The 23,021-nt window shown below is 39.0% G+C and overlaps 3 protein-coding genes and 1 pseudogene across 3 annotated transcripts; 1 reads left to right on the plus strand and 3 right to left on the minus strand.

The window, feature by feature from the left end:
- Positions 1-334: 334 nt before the first annotated feature.
- On the minus strand, positions 335-2,375 carry LOC103955473 (annotated as a pseudogene).
- A 4,026-nt stretch (positions 2,376-6,401) lies between these two features.
- On the minus strand, positions 6,402-10,133 carry LOC103955472 (serpin-ZX). Its single transcript, XM_048588212.1, has 3 exons — positions 9,912-10,133; positions 8,340-8,813; positions 6,402-7,470 (listed from the first exon to the last, which is right to left on the minus strand). The coding sequence occupies exons 2-3, from the start codon at positions 8,727-8,729 to the stop codon at positions 6,694-6,696; spliced, it is 1,167 nt and encodes a 388-aa protein (XP_048444169.1). The 5' UTR covers positions 8,730-8,813; positions 9,912-10,133; the 3' UTR covers positions 6,402-6,693.
- Positions 10,134-17,648: 7,515 nt separating this feature from the next.
- On the plus strand, positions 17,649-20,813 carry LOC103955501 (protein NRT1/ PTR FAMILY 4.5-like). The gene is made up of 4 exons (XM_048588149.1): positions 17,649-17,846; positions 18,691-19,137; positions 19,274-19,398; positions 19,572-20,813. Exons 1-4 carry the CDS (start codon positions 17,649-17,651, stop codon positions 20,434-20,436), a joined length of 1,635 nt encoding a protein of 544 aa, XP_048444106.1. The 3' UTR covers positions 20,437-20,813.
- Positions 20,814-20,956: 143 nt separating this feature from the next.
- LOC125479146 lies at positions 20,957-22,918 on the minus strand. The gene is made up of 3 exons (XM_048588185.1): positions 22,660-22,918; positions 22,242-22,553; positions 20,957-21,902 (listed from the first exon to the last, which is right to left on the minus strand). Exons 1-3 carry the CDS (start codon positions 22,813-22,815, stop codon positions 21,156-21,158), a joined length of 1,215 nt encoding a protein of 404 aa, XP_048444142.1. The 5' UTR covers positions 22,816-22,918; the 3' UTR covers positions 20,957-21,155.
- Positions 22,919-23,021: the final 103 nt, after the last annotated feature.

Genomic DNA, 23,021 nt, shown 5'->3' on the forward strand with positions numbered 1-23,021 from the left:
AATGACTATTCACCGGGATAATCCGACAACTAAAACGAAAAACCTCTAGTCCAAACCGTTCCCAATACAATTGAGGAGAAAAACATTTCCAGCATTAATGGGTAAAAAAAAGCCTATCCCAAAGCATTTCCAACAGTTTCGGGTAGGTATAGCCATGGCAGAACGAACAACAAAAGCCATACGAGAGAAACAAGACGACATGAACATGAAGACCATACATTTATTTTAACACAGATGATCATACATTTATATATATAAACAAGACGACGTGAACATGATGATCATACATTTATTTTAATAGAGATGATCATACGTTTTATATATAATCTCGCGTAGTTCTACGTATACGTTTGCCTTTTACAGGGAATAACAACGCTCAGCCTGCAAGAGGATTGAGTACGTGCCCGATGAAAAGCACAGTTCCGGTCAATTCTTCCTTGATCAAGAAGAGAAATGGACGATTAGCCACAAAGTCAACCGTCCTTGGCACTTCCAGCCGCAAAAGCCTAATAACCCCGGCAGTCGCAGCTGCAGCTTCTGTGCCTTCTTCGTTCACTTCGATGAACGACTTATGGAATATGCTGGAAACGTACAAGTTCTTACCCTCGGGCGAGTCCACCATCTCTTTCAAACCTCCTTCACCACCGAAAGGCAGCACCAGTCCCAGACCTTTAAGGACATTGGAAGCTTCAAACCCAAATGAGATCTTAAACTTTGGAATTCTGAAATCACCCACTGCAGATTTTTGCTTGGGAAGATGGCGATCCAAAAACCCAGACTCAGAACCAAGTTTCTGAACCAAAGCTGGGAGCCCATCTTTCGCCTCGGGGAGAAAGATGTGCATGGAGAAACACCGCTTGTCTTCACCTTGCTTGTAATGAAGCCCTAAGACTGAGAAACCATTGAAGGAACTTACATACTGTTTCTTCCTGCTGGTCATGGATGGCACCTTAACTGTGCTCCCATCGAGAAGGTGGAAGTCATGCTCTTTAGTTTGTGATGCATCAAACTTTTCAATCCAAGCTTCATTGAAGTATAATGCATTTGCAAATATGAGCCTGGTTGAGCTGTCAACTGACCCGGGAGGAAGCACCTCCTTTATAAGGCCTCTCGTCTCCTTTTCAGCCCACGAATTTACTCCTGAGGCCACTTGAGCAGCCTTGAGCACCAACAACGGTTACGTCACATCAGAAAATAATGCATACTTATTACTTCAAATATTAAAAACCTAGCGAAGAATAACTACTACACTAGGAAATGAAAAAGAAGAACAAAAGTAAAAACAATCGTCCTACCACGGTATCTATGTAATAGTAATCCGATCAAAAAACTAACCAAGGGGGTGAGTGAGACAAGGAGTCTACTAGATGGAGTTCAACTAGCGAACACACGCATACATACACACAAAGTGCAATTAATAGATTGTCTTGTGCAGTAACGAATATGATGCTGTTGTCTATCCCGCCAATTCGAAACAAATAGAAACTTACCCTTTTCAAAAGTTCCAATAATCAATCACATTGCGATAATCATACAATGAAGATGATTTAAAACCGAGATATGAACATGATAGACCAGAAAATGTGCCATCCCAAAGGGTGTTTTGAGTTTTTGACTCTTTCCACGGAATCAAGTATCACCACAAACAGTAATGTACAGAAAACTTGCGACAAGATCTTCATAAGAAACAACCATAGTAGTTGCAATTGGTATTTGTTAATTACGATGAACGCATAGTTTCTCTTTTATAATCTGCCACATTACTAATCTAAACTACGGAAAACGGGATTGGAACTTGACTACGTCTATATCTGCAAAAATTATTAATTGAAATACAAAAAAGATGTAGACTTTTAAGTTCAAGGCTTTCATAAGCAGTGGCGAAAACCCCATTCTCAAACGACAGCTGGGGGCCGCCGCTTGTGGACCCATCGGAGAAGATCAAGGAGACGAGTTCGGCGGCGAAGGAATTGATGTCGTCGGCGGACTTCGACTTGAGGAACGAGAGCAGCTGGTCCTGGGTCGGACCCTTTGACCCGACCGCGATCAAGCTCAGCACCACGTGGATGGACAGCGGCGAGTACACGAGGTTCGATTGCTTGCCTTGGGTCTGAAGCAGCTGCTTCGTCAGCCCCAGAGCGAAGTCGTTGTGGTTGATGATGTTTTCTCTCAGTTCCATTTCTGCTATAAGGACAAAGGTTTCGGAAGTCGTCGTCAGTTACAGGTTCAAGCGAATCAAGGCGATGCCAAGTGGGGAAGAAGACAAAAGAGGGTGCAGTGGGATTCGCGTGAGTCATGACGATCTCGTTTTGGGCCTTATATTGATGATGTTGTGAATTACATTGTGGGCTTAGTACAATTGTAAAAAGTGTTTAATTGGGTTCATGTTTCTAAGTTTGACATTAATGATGTATTTACTTACCAGTAATAAGAATCGAAATCATTGTGATTCTTTAAATTTTTAATGTGTTTTAGTATTTTGTAGAAAAATACAATAAAAATTTCATAACAAGCCGTCAAAGCTGACCACCCTTGACCATTGATTGTTGTTCACCGACACTGACCGTTGACAACCCTTGACCAACTGTAAGGATTTAATCTCCCTTATGTGAGATTAAATCTTAGAGGTATTGTAGTAAGGTTTGTTAGGTAGTTAAAATTTACCAAACTAATTGTTACCGCTCAAAATTTGCAGGTTAAAGTTAAACTCAGACAAATTTGGGTGGACGCTTGTAACATCCCACACCAACCAATAGAGAGGGGGATGATGTGCCTTATATGTACATGCTCACCTACATATAGCACAATGCCTTTTGGGAACTCACTGGCTTCGGGTTCCATCGGAACTCAGAAGTTAAGCGAGTTCGGGCGAAAGCATTCCTAGGATGGGTGATCCACTGGGAAGTTCTCGTGTGAGTTCCTAGAAACAAAACCGTGAGGGTGTGGTTGGGGCCCAAAGCGGACAATATCGTGCTACAACGAAGTCGAGAATAGGATGTGACCAGGTTCACAGATTGTAAGGCTAACACAGAAAATACCATAAACAATCCTAGGTTCATCCATGAACATGACTAAGTCCACTGTAATTTATATATATCTTGCTGAGATTAGAACTGTTACATAAAACATGGCTCAAGACTCCTTAGCTAAGGAGAAGCCAAAAGGTTGTGAAAAAAAAAAAAAAAAAAGGAGAAGCCAAAGAGCTCATAGGGTTTTTCCTTCCCTCGGTCCTCCTTTTCTCTGCACACACTTTTCTATTTAAATACAAAACCACCTTTTAAATACGTCCCCAAGAGAAGATAAGTGACTTCCTCCTAGTAACTCAATAAATATCTAGTCTAATATTGTCTTAGTCAACGTGCCCCCACGTGATGGTCGCCCGTATAGCATTCGGGTAAATACTGTTAGCCGAAATCAAGCCCACAGCGTGATTCCTGCGACTTGAAGAGTCTTCATCAGTTCAAACTCTTATCCTTTAGTTGTTCCTAGTTTATAGGATTTTGTTTTCAAATGTTTGTTGTAAGTTAAGATGTGCATGCAGTCTTTTGCTATCTGATTCTATATTTGAAAGCTCCATGTATCTCTGGTTTTCAAACCCTTTCTGTAATCCTCAAGTTAATATAAATACATGCATCCCATCATTAACAGGGTATGCAATTGAAGTGAATCCTAAGCATGCTAAAGTTCTTACATGGTATCAGAGCCTTACTGTCTAACGACTAAATCCTTGTTTTTTTTTTTCCACGCTTCAATGGCTGAAAACAATGTCAACTCTTCCAACTACACCTTCTCCAACCCACCTACCACTACTCCCTTCCATCTGTTTTCCACTGTTGTCAATATCAAACTTGACAGAACCAACTACCCACTGTGGTTGGTTCAAATTTTCCCAATTCTCAAAAATAGAGATTTGATGGGGTACGTGGATGGCACTTTGGTATGCCCTCTCAAAAACCTGCCTGGTGTTACCATTGTGGATCCTACGTACACTGTGTGGTTTCAACAAGATCAAATGATTCTCAGTTGGATATGGATCTTTGACTACTTCTGTTTTGTTTACTGTGGCAAGCAAGAGGACTACACGTGCCATTTGGGAAGCTTTGGAGCAAAGGTTTGCCTCCACTTCTCATAACAGAATTTTATTCATACGTAATGAGTTGTTGCAGACCAAGAAGGGTGATCTTTCTGTTACAGATTACCTAGATCGCATGAATGCGATTGCTGACAATCTCGCCCTAGCGGGGCAATCTTTGAATGATAATGAACTCGTGCAGATTGTGCTGAACAATCTAGTACCTACGTTTGAAATGACAGTAAGTGCTGCTCAAGCTGGGGATACCCCTATCACCTATCCTACCCTTGAGGCACTTCTGTTGACTACCGAGCAAAGAATGGCGGATCAGAATGTTTCCTTGGCTGAACCTGCACCAGTCATTGCCTTTGTTGCTACTCGAGGACGTGGTGGTGGACGCTCTCGTGGGACTAGAAGAGGTACATCTCCATTTAATCATGGTTCTCTGTCAAATCAACGAGGATACAATCCTCGCAACAATAACAACCAGCGGAATCAGCCCGCTAATGGTAAGAGACCTCCTTGTCCTAGTGAGCGTATCATTTGCCAAATATGTGGCAAACCAAGTCATCCTACCCTAGATTGCTACCAAAGGATGAATGCTACTTATGAAGGTAAGATTCCTGCCAAAAGACTCACAGCCATGTCCTCCTCACCGATCACTCTGAACAAGCAATCCAATGGTACCTGGCTGTTAGACACTGGTGCTAATGCGCATGTCACTCCTGAAAGTCAAAATCTGGTTAATCCCAAAGAATACAATGGTAATGAAACTATTGGGGGTGTAGGTAATGATTCTGGCATCACTATTTCTCATCTTGGTTCCAATCAACTACATACTAAAACTTGTTCATTTGATTTGAATAATGTCCGTCAATGTCCCACTGCCTCTCAGAACATCATATATGCCCATAGATTTACCTTAGACAACAATTGCTACCTACTAATATTTCCATATTTTTTCCTTGTTAAGGACCTCAAGACACGGAAAACGCTTTTCCGAGGGAGATGTGAGAATGGGTTATACCCATTTCCTAGTGGCAGTGGACAGTTCAAGTATTCAATTTCAGCCTTGGTAGGAGTACGGTGTTCAATCCAAAAATGGCATGCTAGGCTTGGTCATCCTACCAATTTAATAATTAAGTTTTTAATTTCAAATAAATTGGTACCAATTCATGGTACTTTTGATGTAACCTTTTGTGAGTCATGTCCCTTAGGAAAAAATACCAAGTTACCTTTCATCGTGTCTCAGTCTGTTTCTATGTTTCCTTTGCAACTTTTGCATTCTGACGTGTGGTCTTCCCTAGTTATTTCTAATGAAGGTTTATAGATACTGCATGCCTAGCACTTTTGCATAGCACAATATGCCTAGTACTGAGCCTAGCACTTAGCCTAGCACAATATGCCTAGCACTAAGACTTGAACTTTTCTTCTTTATTTGGGCCTTTGTCGAGCCTCTTATTGGGCCTGCATTGCTCTAGGGGCCGAAAAGGTCCCTGCATTAACACTAACTTTTTCTTAAAGGTTGAAACAGTTTCCTTACGGACAATTCTGTTAATAACTCATTATTAATGAGTGACTTGTTATACCCGATTAAATAACATGTTAATACGAAACCTGTTATTTTAGTATCATTCAATGTCGCGTCAATGAATCATGTACAAAATTATCAGGTCTAATTGGACCTTATTTTTAAATGATCTTATTACAATTGGACCTTAAGAGGTGTCTAATTGTATTTATGTTTCAAAGTTTTTGACCTTAATGACATACTTACCATGTAACCCTTTATTTTTTATGTGTTTGATGATATAAATAAAATCTGGAGATGACAGGGGGATCATTTACTTAAACTATATTTTGTAGATCACTTAATGTGGCGATTGATGGTTGATTTTCTTCTTTAATGATTTAAAAAATAAAGAAACTAATCATCAACTGGCACACCAATTGGTCTACGAAATAAAATCTAAAAACATAATCTCTCTAATATTTGTTTCTTGCCTTGTCCACCTCATGTTAAGTAAACGTGTAATAAATATCGATCAATTAAGTTTATAAATTATTTTTTATTACAAGCGACGTTACTTTAACTGAACTAAGAAGAATAAGAGAACTTGAACCCAAAACACAAATGAATAAGGAATGACTATTCACTGAGACAATCAACCATTTAATTTAAAAAAAAAAAAAAGGTCTAGTCCAAACCATTCCAATACAACCGACGGAAAACGACAATAATGGGTAACACTCCTATCCCAAAGCATTTCCGACACTTTCGTGTCGCCAAGGCAGAACGAATAACAAAAGCCACATGAGAGAAACAAGACGACATGAACATGATGATCATACATTTATTTATTTTAGAGTAATGCTATACTTACTATTTAGTTGTACCATCATTTGTATCATCTCTTTAATAAAGATAAGATCCGTCAATACATGTAGGTCTTATCTTTATTGTGAGATGATACCACTAGATGGTAAGAGTAACATTTTTGTTTATTAATACATGATTGCTACACTTAACACTTATTTATACCATCTATTTAATAAAGGTAAGACCCGCCAGTGCATGTGGATTTCGTCTCTATTAAACAGATGATACAAATAGGCAGCGTTCAGCCTGCAAGAGGATTGAGTACATGGCCGATGAACAGCACGGCTCCGGTCGATTCTTCCTTGACCAAGAAGAGGAATGGACGATCAGCCACAAAGTCAACCGTCCTCGGCAGACACGAAATAGTTTTAACAACGGCGGAAGCAGCTGCGGCTTCCGTGCCTTCTTCGTTCACTTCGATGAACGACTTATGGAATATGCGGGAAACGTATAAGTTCTTACCCTCAGGCGAGTCCACCATCTCAGTCAAACCTCCTCCACCACCGAATGGCAGCACCAAGCCCAGACCTTTAAGGACATTTGAAGCTTCAAATCCAAATGAAATCTTAAACTTTGGAATCCTGAAATCACCCACTGCAAATTTTTGCTTGGGAAGATGGCGATCCAAAAACCCGGACTCAGAACCAAGTTTCTCAACCAAAGCTGGCAGCCCATCTTTCGCCTCTGGAAGAAAGATGTGCATGGAGAAACATCGCTTGTCTTCACCTTGCTTGTAATGAAGCCCTAAGACTGAGAAACCATTGAAGGATCTTACATACTGTTTCTTCCTGCTGGTCATGAATGGCACCTGAACTGTGCTCCCATCGAGAAGGTGGAAGTCATGCTCTTTAGTTTGTGAGGCATCAAACTTTTCAGTCCAAGCTCCTTTGAAGTATAATGCATTTGCAAAGATGAGCCTGGTTGAGCTGTCAACTGACCCGGGAGGAAGTACCTCCTTGATAAGGCCTCTCGTCTCCCTTTCAGCCCATGAATTCACTCCCGAGGCCACTTGAGCAGCCTCGAGCACCAACAACAGTTACGACAAGTTAGAAAACAATGATATATCAGCCTGCATGTTACTTCAATACTATTAACCTAGTGATGAACGTACTATAACAAAAATCTACGAATTACGATATGATTCTGTAATACCTAAGCTATGCAGAAGGAACAAGCACAAACTGTAAGAGTATGAACATGAGATTGGACATTCTGACAGCGAGTGATTAAGTCCAATTGGTATTAGAAAGCCTTATGAGAAGTTGTATACTAATTCTTGTTTATGAAGGATTCTGTTTTGACATTAAACTGATATGAATTAGGAAACGTAAGTTGTTTTCTATAAGGATTTTAAAGGGAATCCTTATTGAGTTATGAAAAGGAGATATATGTGCCTATATTTTAAATATATATATATATATATATATATATATATATATATATATTGTGACCTCTGCTCTCACAGAATAGTGCTCTCTTCGGAACTAAACCCTATTCTTGGTTAGAGCTTGAAATAATCTGACGGAGAGGAGAAGAGTTACAGTGCACTGAGATCGGTTTGCAGCATTCATGGCGTCTTCACGTGGCGGTTCATCAGGTTAGTGAATTGAAATGCTTTTATATGAAAAGGTTTTTGTGCTTTTTACTTGATTGTGATTACTGCAACTTAATCTAGGTCTTGGCAATAATAATTTAACATAAACAGTAATGATTAGAGAAAGGAAATTTTTATTTGAAATGCTACAAGTAAAAGAGCATCAGCAGGCCTACAAGGTTCAACAAAGGAACAAGCATCTCTAATCACATCGAAAAAATAAAAGACTTCGATCAAGAGCATCGTCGAAAAAAAACAATTCAAACGACAAGACAGAGGGTTTGGGAGCTTACATTGGTCTGAAAATCGACTTGAGCGAGAGCGGCCGTGTAAGAAGTTTCCACCACCTGCTTGAAAGATGGCTTCAGAGGGAGACGCATGTCCACCCAACCACCATTCGCAAACGACAGCTGGGGGCCGCCGCTAGGGGACACATCGGAGAAGATCACAGAGACGAGCTCGGCGGCGAAGGAGTTGAGGTGGTCGGTGGACTTTGACTTGAGAAAAGACAGCAGCTGGTCCTGAGTCGGACCCTTTGACCCCGCCGCGATCAGGCTCAACAGCACGTGGATGGACAGCGGCGAGTACACGAGGTTCGATTGCTTGCCTTCGGTCTGAAGCAGCTGCTTCGTCAGCTCCAGAACGTAGTCGTTTTGGTTGATGATGCTTTCTCTCAGATCCATTTCTTCGTGACAATGGCAGCAGAAATCAGGAAAATGTAGAGAGAGTTCAGAGAGAGAAGCAAATGAGTAATCTTGTATGTATTTCTACAGAGAAAATGTTCATTGCATTAGAAAGTGAGTCTACTCCCTATTTATATAAAGAAAGAATCTTAACAACTAAGTAACCACATATTTTTCAATATCATAGGCACACAATATGGTATACCATGTGTTACTATATGAATTGTGGGATATGTGTGTTAAAAAATTAATAACTCAAAAAATAAATTTTTCACCACTTACATAAAAATACGTGATATACCACACGTGTTCCTGTCACATTTAAAAATTTCTACTAAGTTACCTCCTAACTAGCTCACATCTAATGATCAATATTTCTCTAATCAATCTCTGATATAATGGTCAACAGAACACATGGTCTACATCAAATCATGCCACTTGGCATTTACATGGTTAATATTTCGGCTGTGCTTAACTTTTCTCCGGTCGGATGATGTTTGGTTGCGAGAAGATTGTTCAGCTTTTTGTTTCAGGCTTTACGAGACTTAAGGACTAAGGTTTCGGAAAAGCCATCCGTTGGTTCATACGAATCAGCGCAAAGCCAAGTGGGAAGAAGACAAAAGAGGGAGCATTGGGCATTAGTCCAATTATCACATATTCGCACGAGTCAGAACCACATCGTTTTGGGTATGTTGGGTTTACAGAACCGAAAAATTAAACTGAATTGAACAAAAACCTAAAAATATTAAACCGAACCGATATTTTGATTTAGTTTCAATTTTGACAAAAATTTGAACAGATTGAAACCGAACACACCTTTCGTTTTGGGCTTGACCGAGTAAGAAGTACGTTAACATTGGGCCTTATTTTGATTATACATATCATGTAGTGAACTACGTCGTGAACTTATTACAATTAAACCATAAGAGGTGTCATATTGAGTTTATGTTTCAAATTTTAATGTTAATGACATGTATATGACAAGCTAAATTGTAGTGCTTTTGAATTGATCGCACACGTAACAGTTTTGAGAAGAAAAAAAAACTATCATATGTATAACAAAATATTGATTTAGGACAGACAAACAGATAATAGTCTATAGTCAAAGCATAAATAAAACAGTTTAATTTGCTAATTCCAGGGTATAAAGATTTCAAATCGAAACACGTAATCCTTGCATACCTGGAGAAGACGACATGATGAATTTTTATATTTGCCCAATGGATAAAATCTGCTCACGGTAAAACTTCATATGGGTTTGATATACTTTTATCTTCAACGAATGGTCCAGCGTTGAACTTTATATTTGCACTTCTATGGACTGTTGCTCCTTAGACAATAAACTGATGGGGAGTTCTTACTATTGTGGTGTTAGCAGTGTGCATAAGGGCCTCAGTTTTATATAAGTTTCAAGTTCCTAGAATTATACTAACTCACGGTTGCTAGAAACCCTACTGATAAAACCCATGAAAATGTATTCCACATAAGAACCCCTTAACTAACAGCAAGGAATACGGATTTCACTTTTCTTTTTGGCACAAGGAATAGCTAACTAATTAAAGCAGCTGCTTCGAGTCAGAACCACGTCGTTTTGGGTACGATTGCTTGCCTTCGGTCTGAAGCAGCTGCTTCGTCAGCCCCAGAGCGAAGTCGTTTTGGTGGATGATGCTTTCTCTTAGATCCATTTCTGCTGTGCTTAACTTTTCTCCGGTCGGATGATATTTTGGTTGCGAGAAGATTGTTCGGCTTTTTGTTTCAGGCTTATACGAGACTTAAGAACTAAGGTTTCGGAAAAGCCGTCCGTGGTCGGTTACAGGTTCAAACGAATAAGCGCGAAGCCAAGTGGGGAAGAAGACAAAAGAGGGAGCATTGGGAAGTACGCTAACATTGTCCCAATTATCACATTCACGCGAGTCAGAACCACATCGTTTTGGGTAGGGTGGGTTTAGGTACCGTTGGTACGCAAATGGAACGGGACGGAATGAAACGGAACAGAAGTTCGGTGTTATGTTTGGTATGCGCAGGACGGAACGAGACAGTGGTTTCGTTTTGCGTTTGGTAAGTACATGACGGAACGGAATCAAAAGATTAAATGATTAACTTATCCTTGTTCCGTCTGTTATTTGGTACAATGTATATGCATGGGACGGGACAGAATTCCTTTTTCTTTTTCTTTTTTTAACTCGTTCGTATTTGAACATATATATGCTTATCTATGATATATTTTTTACACTAGCACATGATTGAAGATATGTTATGCCATGAAGTCCATTTTGCTAACCTCAAGGTCATGGATAATTTATTAAGAATGTTGACCATGTGTTCAACCTTGCAGCTGATATGGATGGAATGGGCTTCATTCAGTCCAACCGTTCCGTCATCTTTTATAACAATACCATGATTAGCTTCAACATGGTTGAAGCTTCACGGATCAATGATGTGAAGAGTTTTGTTGTCCTAGACTTGCTACCTTGCATCCTTGGTTAAAATTCGTATTTTGACAGAGATGTATGAATTCATATTGTAACTATAGCTTGGGAAAGGGCCAGCAGGAGAAACACAAACGAGAGGAGCAGCACCTTGTGGAGTTGAAAATGAAGTAGTATTAGAAGCTGACGGGAACAACGGAACAAGACGCCTCAAAGGCCTTACATTTAAAACCCTAGACTTGTCAAGTAACCCAAAACCAGGAACAGACTCTTGACCTAAACTTTGTTCCATTAAATCGTTTCAGGCAAGAAGCACGGTTTTCAGCTACGACAAATCTGGTAAGAAAGACTGCCTCCACTACCAAAGCAGCCACAACATTGCCTTGTCACATAATCAAATTGCAACCATTTCAACCAGAATACATTGCAAAATAAGCAGTGATCTTTGCAGAGTTCTTGAAAATACAAAGTTGACTAATCTCCAGTAACATGCAAAGTTTTAAATAAATTAGAGAGACGATAAAAACTAAGTTCACCCAAAATTAATATATTTTCATAGGGTAAAAAGAAAGAAGTAAATCCAACTACTACACCATTTTGTTGGTGGAAAATATAGTAAATCGAAATAATAACTCGCTTTCAGTTTAAGCTAATTTTGACACAAGGATTTTTGTTCATCCGAACCCAGAAACCACATGCAACACATCATTCAACTAAAATTCTTTTTATTTCCCAGTTTTCATTTTAATTTCCCAGATTTCCCACAAGTGAGAAATTACCTTCAATTAAGCTGTAAAATGAGAAAATGAAATCAAAACTAAAACGGTTTTCACTTTTCAGACTTTTCTCAGCAACCAAACAAAGGATATGAGGTATAACGTAAAACTAAGTGAGAAAAGTTACCTTTAATTCACAAATGAAAAGTGCACGAATTAGATCAGAGAGAACCAGTAAAGGGAAAATTGGATATTTTTTGGAACGAAATGCAGAAGGTGCTATTTATTTAACAGATCTACAACAAAAAACTGCTTCTATGAAAATCCTGCGATCGACATCGACATCGACATACCTGGTTATTTCCTTCAAGATCTTGTTTTGCTGTCAGAATTCACACAACTCTATGGAAAGAAGATGATTTTGGGTTTGTTTTATGATTTGGATGGTGTAAATATTGAAAAAGATAAGGGGCATTTTTGTCTTTATAATTTTTTGTTCCACGAGGGTGGAACGAGTCGTTCTAGGGGGGAGATGGAATGAAAATTTAACCAAAATTCGTTGACACGCCAAACGTGGGACGAGGGCGTTCCGTCCCATCCCACATACCAAATGGTACCTTAAAGAACCGAAAAAAACATCAAGTTGAATACCGAATCAAAGCAAAGAAAAGACCGAACCAAACCACAATTAAACTGAATCGAAAAAAAACCTAAAAATATTAAACCGAACCGAAATTTTGGTTTAGTTTCGGTAGATTTAAACTGAACCCACCTCTAGTTTTGGGCTTGCGCAAGTAAGAAATACGCTAACATTGGGCCTTATTTTGATTATGAACATCAAGTGATGAACTACATCGTGAGCTTATTATAATTAGACCATAAAAGGCGACATATTGGGTTTATGTTTCAAATTTTAAAGTTAATGACATGTATATGAGAATTCAAATCATTCTGATTTTTTTTAATTTTTTGTTTTAGTACAAATGAAATCCATCTAGTTGTGGACAAATCCTGCCAACTTATAAGTTAATATCTAAAAATTAAGAATTATATAAACTAGGTGGCTTGTTGAACATATTTATTTTGCTTATTCCCTTGCTCCAACGGTTTATGTATCTTTACTTGAAGTAAACATGTCATAAATATTGACTAATTGGGTTTTATATTGTTCTTTATTACAAAGTGACATTGCTTTAAACTAGACTAAGAGGAGGAAGAGGATTTGAAACGCAAATGGTTGGAAAGTAACCTAACTAAATAGAGTAACCTCCAGTTCAATTGTTCCAAATACAATCGACAAGAAAAACATTCATAGCATCAATGGGTGAAGATCCTATCCCAACTACATTAGTTTTGTGTAGCCGTGACAAAATAATTTCCTCTCCTTTATCTCTTGTATTGTACGTAAGGTAAATTTAGCTCAGACAACTTGGAAATTCAGGGTCCGTCTCTGGATAAACAAGACGACTGTTATAAGAACAAATGATTAGGCAATAACAAAATATGGCACACATTAACATGATGATATAGCAAGTTGATTAAGTAGCCTAACAACAAACTTTTTTTTTTCTTTATAAACAATAAAGCTTAATGGTTAACGGATTCGGTTAAGTCACACAATAAATAGCTATAATAATTAGATATCAAACTCATCATTTATATAACTCGAACTTAAAACCTACCACATCGAACTTTTCATTTGACAAGCTAAATTGTAGTGCTTTAATTTTGAATTGATCACATACGGAACAGTTTTGAGAAAAAGAAATATCATATTTATAACAAAACTATTGATTTAGGACGGAAAAACAGACTATCGTCTATAGTCAAAACATAAAAAACAGTTTAATTTGCTAGCTCCAGGGTATAAATTATACTTTAGAACCTGAGCTTATGCATGCTTGGGCAGGTGAGAAATTGACCAGCCAACACCCCATGCACATGTAAAGATTTCATAGCTAATCGAGAAGCATCTTAACCAACTATATCTGTGTCCCTTTCCCTTTGTTTTCAAATATATACTGATAAAGCAGCTCCATGGTATCTTTTTTGTCATACGTTGAACTAATAAAAAATAAAAAGACCAAAGCCTGTCTGTTCTTGGCTCACTTGTTTGCCATCATTCTTAAGATCAAACATTTTTTTTCTAAATTTTTTTGTTTTTGAATTGTATGCTTGGAGAGTTTGTACTTAATGGGAGGTTTGATTTGTAAAGCATGATTTGGATGATAAACTATTTCGTTTGATACAACAGATAATTAAAAGAGAGAAATTCAAACTTGAAACTTCAAGTACAAAATATGTGCTCTAAATTTGATTCACTTATTTGAGTCCAAAGACAAAAATGGCTTGGTATATTATGGTTGCCACCAAATAGACTAGCTTTGGCAATAAAGGAATAGTCTTCCTTTTGTTTGGGCGTTGGTCGATGGGGAGAAGATGTTTTAGGCGGTGGCCGCATTATGTCAAATCCCTTATTTAATCAATTTAATTGCAGCTCTTTTCTATCGGAATTGAATATTATTGAATATAACCAAATTCATGTCAATTCATATTCCAATAATTTTCACTTTGTTATATATCTATGTAAGAGGAGTTCTTAAATAACTAAGACAAAGAAAGAATTTAAGTTGAGCCTCTTAATTTTAGTTAGAAGTTAAATAGCACAATTCTGCATCATATAGTCTATTAACGGGAACAAGTAGTGGCACACTCACAATTTTCAAATTCATGTTCATATAAGTTCCCTGACTACGCAATAGACTCACGTGTAATTTATTTGTCAAACACTCTTAATAACCAACTTAACTCCAAATCTTTGTAAACTTTATCAGTTCATCAAATCAAAACACATAAACCTTGCGTACCTAGAGAAGACGACATGATGAATTTCTGGATCAAACTTCAAGACGGAATAGATTGAAGCACTTCTATGCACTGTTGCTCCTTATACAATAAACTAATGGGGAGTTATTAGTATTGTGGTGTTTGCAGTGTGCATAGGGGCCTCAATTTTATACAAGTTTCAAGTTCCTAGAATTATACTCACTCACGGATGCTAGAAACCGTACTGATAAAGCCCATGAAAATGTATTCCACATAAGAACCCCTTGGAGCAGGTCCACAGGGGGTGGGATAGGCCAGCACACAGCCAAAAAAATGGCCCGGCACCTAGGAAAGTCTCTCCAGCCCACGGGATTGCCTGGCACCCAGCCCAAGCTGGTCTCTAGGCCAGCACAAAAGTGACAAACCTTGGGACCGGCTCATCTGACGCCAGCATGGCATCAGAAGGAAGTTTGAACTAGAGGTCGTCTCTCGTTGACCTCGCAAACACCATTGGCCGCTTCGTCTTCCTATACTCCATCCACAGCAGCAAGTCCGTGTGCTCCAGTGTCGTCCAGATCTTGTCCAGGTCCCGCTTTGGAAACCCAATGGCCATGAACGCCTTGTTGAGGTGGTCCAGGTTGAGCTCTGCAATTGTGCGGTGGAGGTTGAAGCCCTGGGTGTTGAGGTCTTGGTCGGAGATTGAGTATTGATTGGTGAGCGGCGCGACATGGTGAGATTGAGGGGGAGTGGGAGCGGTGGATTAAATAGGGTTTAATAAAATTGACTAGGCTATTTTGTTTTAGGGGTGGAGATACATTTGGTCTATTACTGTTCATTGGGGAATGCATTTAGTCTATTACTGTTTATTGGGGTCTATCACTGTTCACTGAGTGAATAAATCGGCTGGGTGCTGGCGCAAAGTCTTTAGGGGTGGAATTGCTCTAAGAATAGCTAACTAACAGGAAGGAATACGGATTTCACTTTTCTTTTTGGCACAAGGAATAGCTAACTAATTAAAACTCTAACCCAAATTCAAATCAATTATAACTATGTAATTCAATTAGAGATGAACTTTATTATTTGACTCCATGAATCTTTTGGCATTTATATTTTGGCTAGCTAGTTAGTCATAGGATGCAAGGTGAGAAATGACGATGGAGGGAAGTAACATATAAAAAGGATAATAAGACAGCTCTTATAGTTTCAAGGATTAATAAGTAGTTGCAAACATTGCAACGGTTCAAAAAATGAACAAACTGAAAAGAAGAAAACAAAGTAAATTCCATTTTTTAAATACAAGTGGAAGAGACAAATATACCTCAGCTTTGATGTGCCCCTCTTAACAAACCCTATATATAATTCAACCTTTGTCTGCTTCATGTGTAATTCTAATCTCTTGCCTCTGACCAAATAATACTACTATATAACCCCTTAAATTTAATTTAATTAAGAATCTTAATTAGTAATTACCTTGAATAATTACGATGGCTCTGATGCTTGAAATGCGAACCCTGCAGCTTGAAAACCCTAATTTACCAATTGATTAATTCCTGTTTATTTTATAGAGTACTCTATGCTGTGGATACCTGTACCCGTGATACCATTGTAAATTGTCAAATATATAGTACTTTTTAAGTTTGTATGAATAATCTTTAATACTACGTAGTATCTGGTACTACGACCAATAGATGGCTAGGATGATTCCCCATCAATCGAACGGCCACAAAACAACTGCAATTATGAAAAGCAAACAACCGTTGACCTCAATCTCATAAAAAGAGAGGAACCAGAATCAAAACCGGTGAGAGAAATAAGAAATTGAGAACTGTTTCATCGGAAATGATGATTTAGGGGGAACACATTAGAAATTTTTCCTGTTAATCCTTAAGTCGCGGTGTCGGAGGAGAGAGAGAGAGCAGGACAACAACAGCAACAAACAGACCAACCAAAAGAGTTTGAGATTTCGACTCAAACTATCTATTAAATTGGAAATTTGCTCAATTTTTTTGTTTGGAAGAGAGAGTGTTTCTGGTCTGTGTGCTGGTAGAATTGGGAAGATGGAGAAAGAATCGTATCAAATTTAATGGTCAAATATGTATCGACACTGAGTGCACGTAGCTACTCAAGAAAAATTCAAACCACTAGGGCTAGCCTAGTGGTGAGGGTGTGGGTAAGGGGTGGGGCAGTCTAGGAGGTCTTGGGTTCAAGGCTTGGGGTGGGTAAGGGATGGGGTAGTAAAAAAAAATAAAAAAATAAAAAAAAGAACTACTCAAGAAAAATTCAACATTTTAATTTAAATGATGTTAAGAAACATATATCATTTCTCACACATGAGCGTGGCAATACCCTTATTACATAATTAAATACAAATTATGCAGAGATCAGATAGAGACATACAGGTCCTATAAGAAACAAAATATGGCCAAGCAAGTCTTCCAAAATCCAAAGATACCAATTGATTCCTTTTTGTTATCATTTGTCCGGAAAAGCATCCGTACATATCTATATATATATATATATATTCCTTTTTGGGTATCAGTATCAAACCATCAGCCAACCTCCACAAACATCAGAGGAGTCGGAAGACCAGGCTCCCACTCCTACACTTCAAGGCACAATGGTAATTCACCTTTCTAGGGGCACCATTCAAGCTCAACAGAAAGAAAATTATTAAGATCATTTGTATGATCCCATATTTATTTGTAAAACCCTAATATGAGATTATATATGAACAGGCCGACATCTGCCAAAGGTTTGAAGGCAAGCCTAAGCAGGCAGCAGCAGCAAGGCTAGGAGGAAATCGAGCTGCACTTTTCGTATTCGGTAACTTTTACGACTGAAATTATCATGTTTACTCCTTTTTTAGATTTTAGTTTCTCTTTAAGTACGTAATTACTATTCATGCTGAATTTACGTGCATGCGTGCAGCGACGGAGGGACTCGAGAACATGGCGTTTATTGCAAATGCTATGAGCCTTGTGACTTATTTCTATGGATATATGAACTTGAGCTTGACAAAGTCTGCCACCACTCTTACCAACTTCATGGGGACTGCATTTATACTAACCCTAGTTGGTGGCTTCATCTCTGATACTTATTGGTCGAGATTCAAAACTTGCGTCGTCTTCATCTGCATTGAATTGGTGGTAAGTCTCTTCTAAAAGAAAATAAGACATTTTTACTATATATTGTTATTTAATGGTGGTCTATTTGTTTGTATATACAACACTTATCACATGGTATATTTGAGTGTATATAATGCTCGAGAGACTAAATTCTTATACAAAATTTATAAACTAAATTATGTGTCATCAATAAGAATTAATTAGCATGCAATCAACTTCCATGTTATTTAGTTTACAAAATTTTGTCTAAAAATTTAGTCACCCTAGCATTATCTTTCGGCACGTTATGTGTGTTATAAACAGTTCTCAGTTGCTTAAAGCGGGATGAAGTATAGGTTGTTTTGACAGCCATAGGCTGAACATTGGTGTGCAGTCAGGCTCACCTAATAAAAAGAATCTTCTTCGAATTGCATATTGCATCTAGCAAAGACCAAAAATAATCAATTTAGTGAAACTTCAGAAAAGAAGCCAAAGCCATGGCCTGCAAATATTTGATTAATGCAAAAGGCATAATCTAATTTTAGACTTAATGGAGAGCCAGAAGATCATTGATAAACCCCATAATAGCTTGGCTACTGTTGGTTGATGATCGAGCATGCAGACAATCATGATGACATCATGTCGCTTAATTAAACAGTACATATATGTGGATCTTAGCAGTCCTATCCCTCTTAAAAACCAGTAAACTAACAAATATTAGTTAAAAAGGAGTTCTACTTCTTCATGAGCTAATCCTGATCATTCTTGTTTTTGGGAAGAAAAAAAAAACGATTATAATAAGTTTATTTGTATATGCACGACTGATGCTAGAATTCTCTGAAAAGAAACACTAAAACTAAACATTTATTAATTTACAAATCCGCAGGGACTTGGTTTGTTAACAATACAAGCACACTTCCCTCAACTAAGGCCGTTCCCTTGCAAAGGTGTTGCACCAAGCCAAATGTACAAGTGTGAGGCTCCAAACACAAGCCAACTTGTAATGCTCTACACCGGACTCTACCTAATGGCTTTAGGCACCAGCGGCGTCAAGGCGGCTTTGCCGGCCCTGGGAGCCGACCAATACGACGAGAAGGACCCTAAGGGAGCAGCACAGTTGTCCAGCTTCTTCAACTGGTTCTTGTTCAGCCTCACCATTGGAGCTATTTTTGGTGTCACTTTTGTGGTTTGGATCAGCACCAACCATGGCTGGGACTTGTCCTTTGTTGTGTGCACCATTGCAGTTCTCTTTGCTCTTCTTTTTGTGTGCATGGGAAAGTCACTCTACAGAAACAATGTTCCCAAGGGAAGCCCCCTCCTAAGTATCCTACAGGTAATGAATCACAAATTTATGCAGACGTGTCAAATTATAATATTTAAGAAAATGACACCGTTTGAGTTAGGAGCCAATTACTTTCATTTGTAAATACGTAATTAGAGGTTGATTAAGTTTGTTCTTGATTGTTTAGGTTTGTGTGGTTGCCATCAAAAACCGAAAACTTCAAATTCCTGAGAATACAGACGAGTTGCATGAGATCCATGACAAAGAAGCAGGTGAACAACATGAAATTCTTCAGAGAACAGATCAATTCAGGTAAATCGAGATTGCCTACACTTACAAATTTCCTCTATCCAAACTGTAAGACAAAACTACTAAAAGTCATGTTTTGACGGTGTTTTTAGAATAGAAACACTTGTATATAACTAAAAGTGCTTCTTATAATGTTTGATAGAAAAAGTTAAAAGTGCTTATGAATTACATATCAGATGGTTGGACCGCGCAGCAATCTCCAGTGGCACTACGGCTGACGGTGCAACACCTACAGTACATGGATCATGGAGCCTATGCACTGTCACACAAGTTGAAGAAACAAAGCTCCTAATCCGCATGCTCCCAATCATATTAAGCACTGTCTTCATGAACACATGCATGGCGCAACTCCAGACCTTCTCAATCCAACAGAGCACAACTATGAACCGTAATCTGCTCGGATTCAAAGTTCCCGGCCCTTCAATCCCAGCAATCCCTTTAACGTTCATGTTCTTTCTTATCCCAATTTACGAAAGAATTTTCGTGCCAATCGCTCGAAAAATCACCGGGATCCCAACCGGGATACGCCACCTCCAGCGCATCGCAGTTGGGCTAGTGCTCTCTGCTATCTCCATGGTGGTGGCCGGATTCATAGAAACTCGCCGCAAACACGTAGCGTTTCAACACAACATGGTCGACAGCGCAGAGCCACTGCCGATGAGTGTGCTTTGGCTGGGGCTGCAGTATGCAATTTTCGGAGCTGCGGATATGTTTACATTGGTAGGGCTTCTGGAGTTCTTCTATGCTGAGAGTGCGGTCGGAATGAAGTCCCTCAGCACCGCCATATCGTGGTGTTCGATTGCGTTTGGGTATTTCTTGAGCACGGTGGTGGTGGAGGTGGTGAATAAAGTCAGCGGCGGGTGGCTGGCTAGCAATAATTTGAACAGAGATAAGCTGAACTATTTCTATTGGTTGTTGGCAGGGCTCAGTGTGCTTAATTTTGGAGGTTATGTGCTTTGTGCATCTTGGTATAAGTACAAAAAGGTGGAAGTGATTAAGGAAGGTGATTACAGTGGGAAGGTTGAAATGGTTAAAACCTAGTTAGGGTTTGTTTTAGGGTGGTGCTGTCTACACACTCATTTTTACCTCTCACAGACCTCTCTCAATTTTCGGTCATCGGATCGGATAAATTGAAAATCAAAGGATATAAATTAACAAGAGATGTGTCAGAGGCAAAAATGAGTGTGTGGACGGCACTTGTTGGTACATGAATGATTAGTATATATTGTAATGATTATCAACATTATTAAGAGAACCCATATTATGAAATGCATTTTATAACACATGATATTAAACTTCAAAATGAAGGGCAACATGATAAGGGGAAATGATTTCCGCACTCCGGAGAAATTCAGAGTGCGGGAATCGTTTCCCTATGATGATTACATATTATTCTAGACTAACCATTTTCATCCAACATATATACAGTGAGTATCCACCAAAACCAAAAACTCATGAAGGAAAAAGCTTATTCAATGAAAATGAGACTCAAGCGATCACAGAGGCAACGATCCAACAAAAACGATCCTGACTATATCAGATTATAAAGTCGAAATCAAAATAAGATCAAACTAATATCAAGTCATCAATCTGTATAACGTTTGTTTTCTTAATTAACAATTTACTTACAGGAGCAATCGAGAGTGCTACTGGCATGTACTGTTTCATCTATCATATAGAAAAAGGGCATGGGCACAAACAACGCCTTGTCGCCTTAATCTGCAAAACATTCTCAAAAAAGAATACTTTACAAGTTTACTCTACCACTTCACATCCAGTGTTAACGCCTCCGGAGGGCCAAGGACAGATCCGGACTTCGTAAAGGAAATATTTGACGTCAAACTACTCCATGCAACTGAATCAGCTACAATGAAGGGCCTAATCTTTCTAACAATGAGAGGCTTAACCCTCTTTAATTCAACTCTCGCCAAAACTTCAAACCAAACCCGTTGAACAGCTGGCAAAGTTCTCCACCCTTCTTTGTCATGGAGTGCACCAACCCTCCGAAAATCCAATTCGAGCTCAACCTTGAAGCGGACAATAGTTGAAGCTTTGATTTTTCCTTCAACAAATCCCGACAATTTGTTCTGGCGAATTCTATCACCAAGAAAGCCTTTCCAAATTCTTTCCAGCATAGATATCCTCAAACTTAAAGAATCAATGGGACAAGGCCGCTTCTTGTATGCATGACTTCTATAGCACTTCTCTGGCAACAATTCAACTATCTCCTTGGATATAAAATTAGTTTCAATGTGGGCACCATGATTTCGAGTCTTGTATGCAACCGATGTTGCCGGCCCTAAAACACGAATCGGAACTAATGGTGCACAGTATGAATGCCCAATGGGCCAAAACTCACTTCTCTCCTTCTTAGTAGCACCACTGCTATTTGATGATAAACCAAGATCAGACGCATGGAACACAGAGACTTCAATCGCTCTGCTTACCTCCACAGTTATGCCATCACCAACAAGAATCCTTTTCAACCCATTATATGTAGTGTTCATCTACAATATACAAAAGAAATTTCTCAAGCTATTCGTATATGAAATTGTCCGAAAACTCGAAAAGAGCAACAAGTGAGCTATAGTGTCAATCAAAACCACTTTGAAAACACTTGCAAAGTATGCACAAATAGAATTCTACAAATTCTCAATACATGGGGCAATAAACAGCACAGTAAAACAAGTTTTTCGTGTTCGTTTAGTGCCGGTTTGGTGACAATTTAGTGAAAAAGTTCTGTTTTTTAATCGAATCATTTGTAATCTGATGAGAACCAATCAAGATAACTAACATAATTCTGAAATTCAAGTTCGATTAAGCGTTAAATTGAGCAATGAGCTTACCGGCAATGAAAGCGAGAGCTCGTGAGAGCCGCCGACGCGCAACTCAAACGGACCCTCCACTTCGAAAGTGTCGACAACGGCCATGGAGCTGAGCTCCTGAACGAGAGAGCCCAAATGGGTCCTGGGTTTCCTGAACTTCTTCCAGGAAGCGACGTCGTCAGAGAACAAGACGCCGACGTGGATCTTCCCGAATCCGACCCGGAACTCGTACCGCTGGGCGCTCCCAAATCGGACCCTGCCCACATCCAGCCTGGAGACCCTCACGTCCCGCAAATCCCACTTGTTCTTGGCCGAGATTTGCTTCAGAACTTCCTTCAAAATTCACCAAAATGGAAAGAAAAGTAGAAATTAAAAATCACAGAGCTGTAGAGAGAGAGAGAGAGAGAGAGAGAGAGATGAGATCGAGAAGAGAGAGTACCTGCAGGATTCGAGTGTCGTCGTTTAGAGATGAAGAATTGAAAGCGAGAATTAATTGAAGCGGGAACTGGAGGTAGAGGAAGAGGAGAAGGGACACGGTGGCGCCGCCGGTCCTCATCGTTTTTTGTGTATGTTTTGATTCGTCAACGACAGACATAAGCGGAAGGGATCGCGTCCCACTCTCTCACCGCCGTGTTTGAGTTTTGGGTTCCAATGATGATAGGATAACCTTACTCATGAGACCGTTAATTTTTTTTAGCTGCCACTTATCTTGTTTTAAATTTTTTTTCATTTGGTTGCTATAATTAGTTTCATTTTTCATTGAGTAGGGATGAATATTTGAACTTTAGTCCGTAACATCTT

Source organism: the organism of the source record quoted next, unplaced genomic scaffold (genome assembly GCF_019419815.1).
Source record: "Pyrus x bretschneideri cultivar Hongxiangsu unplaced genomic scaffold, Pyrus_bretschneideri_v1 Contig28, whole genome shotgun sequence".
NCBI lineage: Eukaryota > Viridiplantae > Streptophyta > Magnoliopsida > Rosales > Rosaceae > Pyrus > Pyrus x bretschneideri.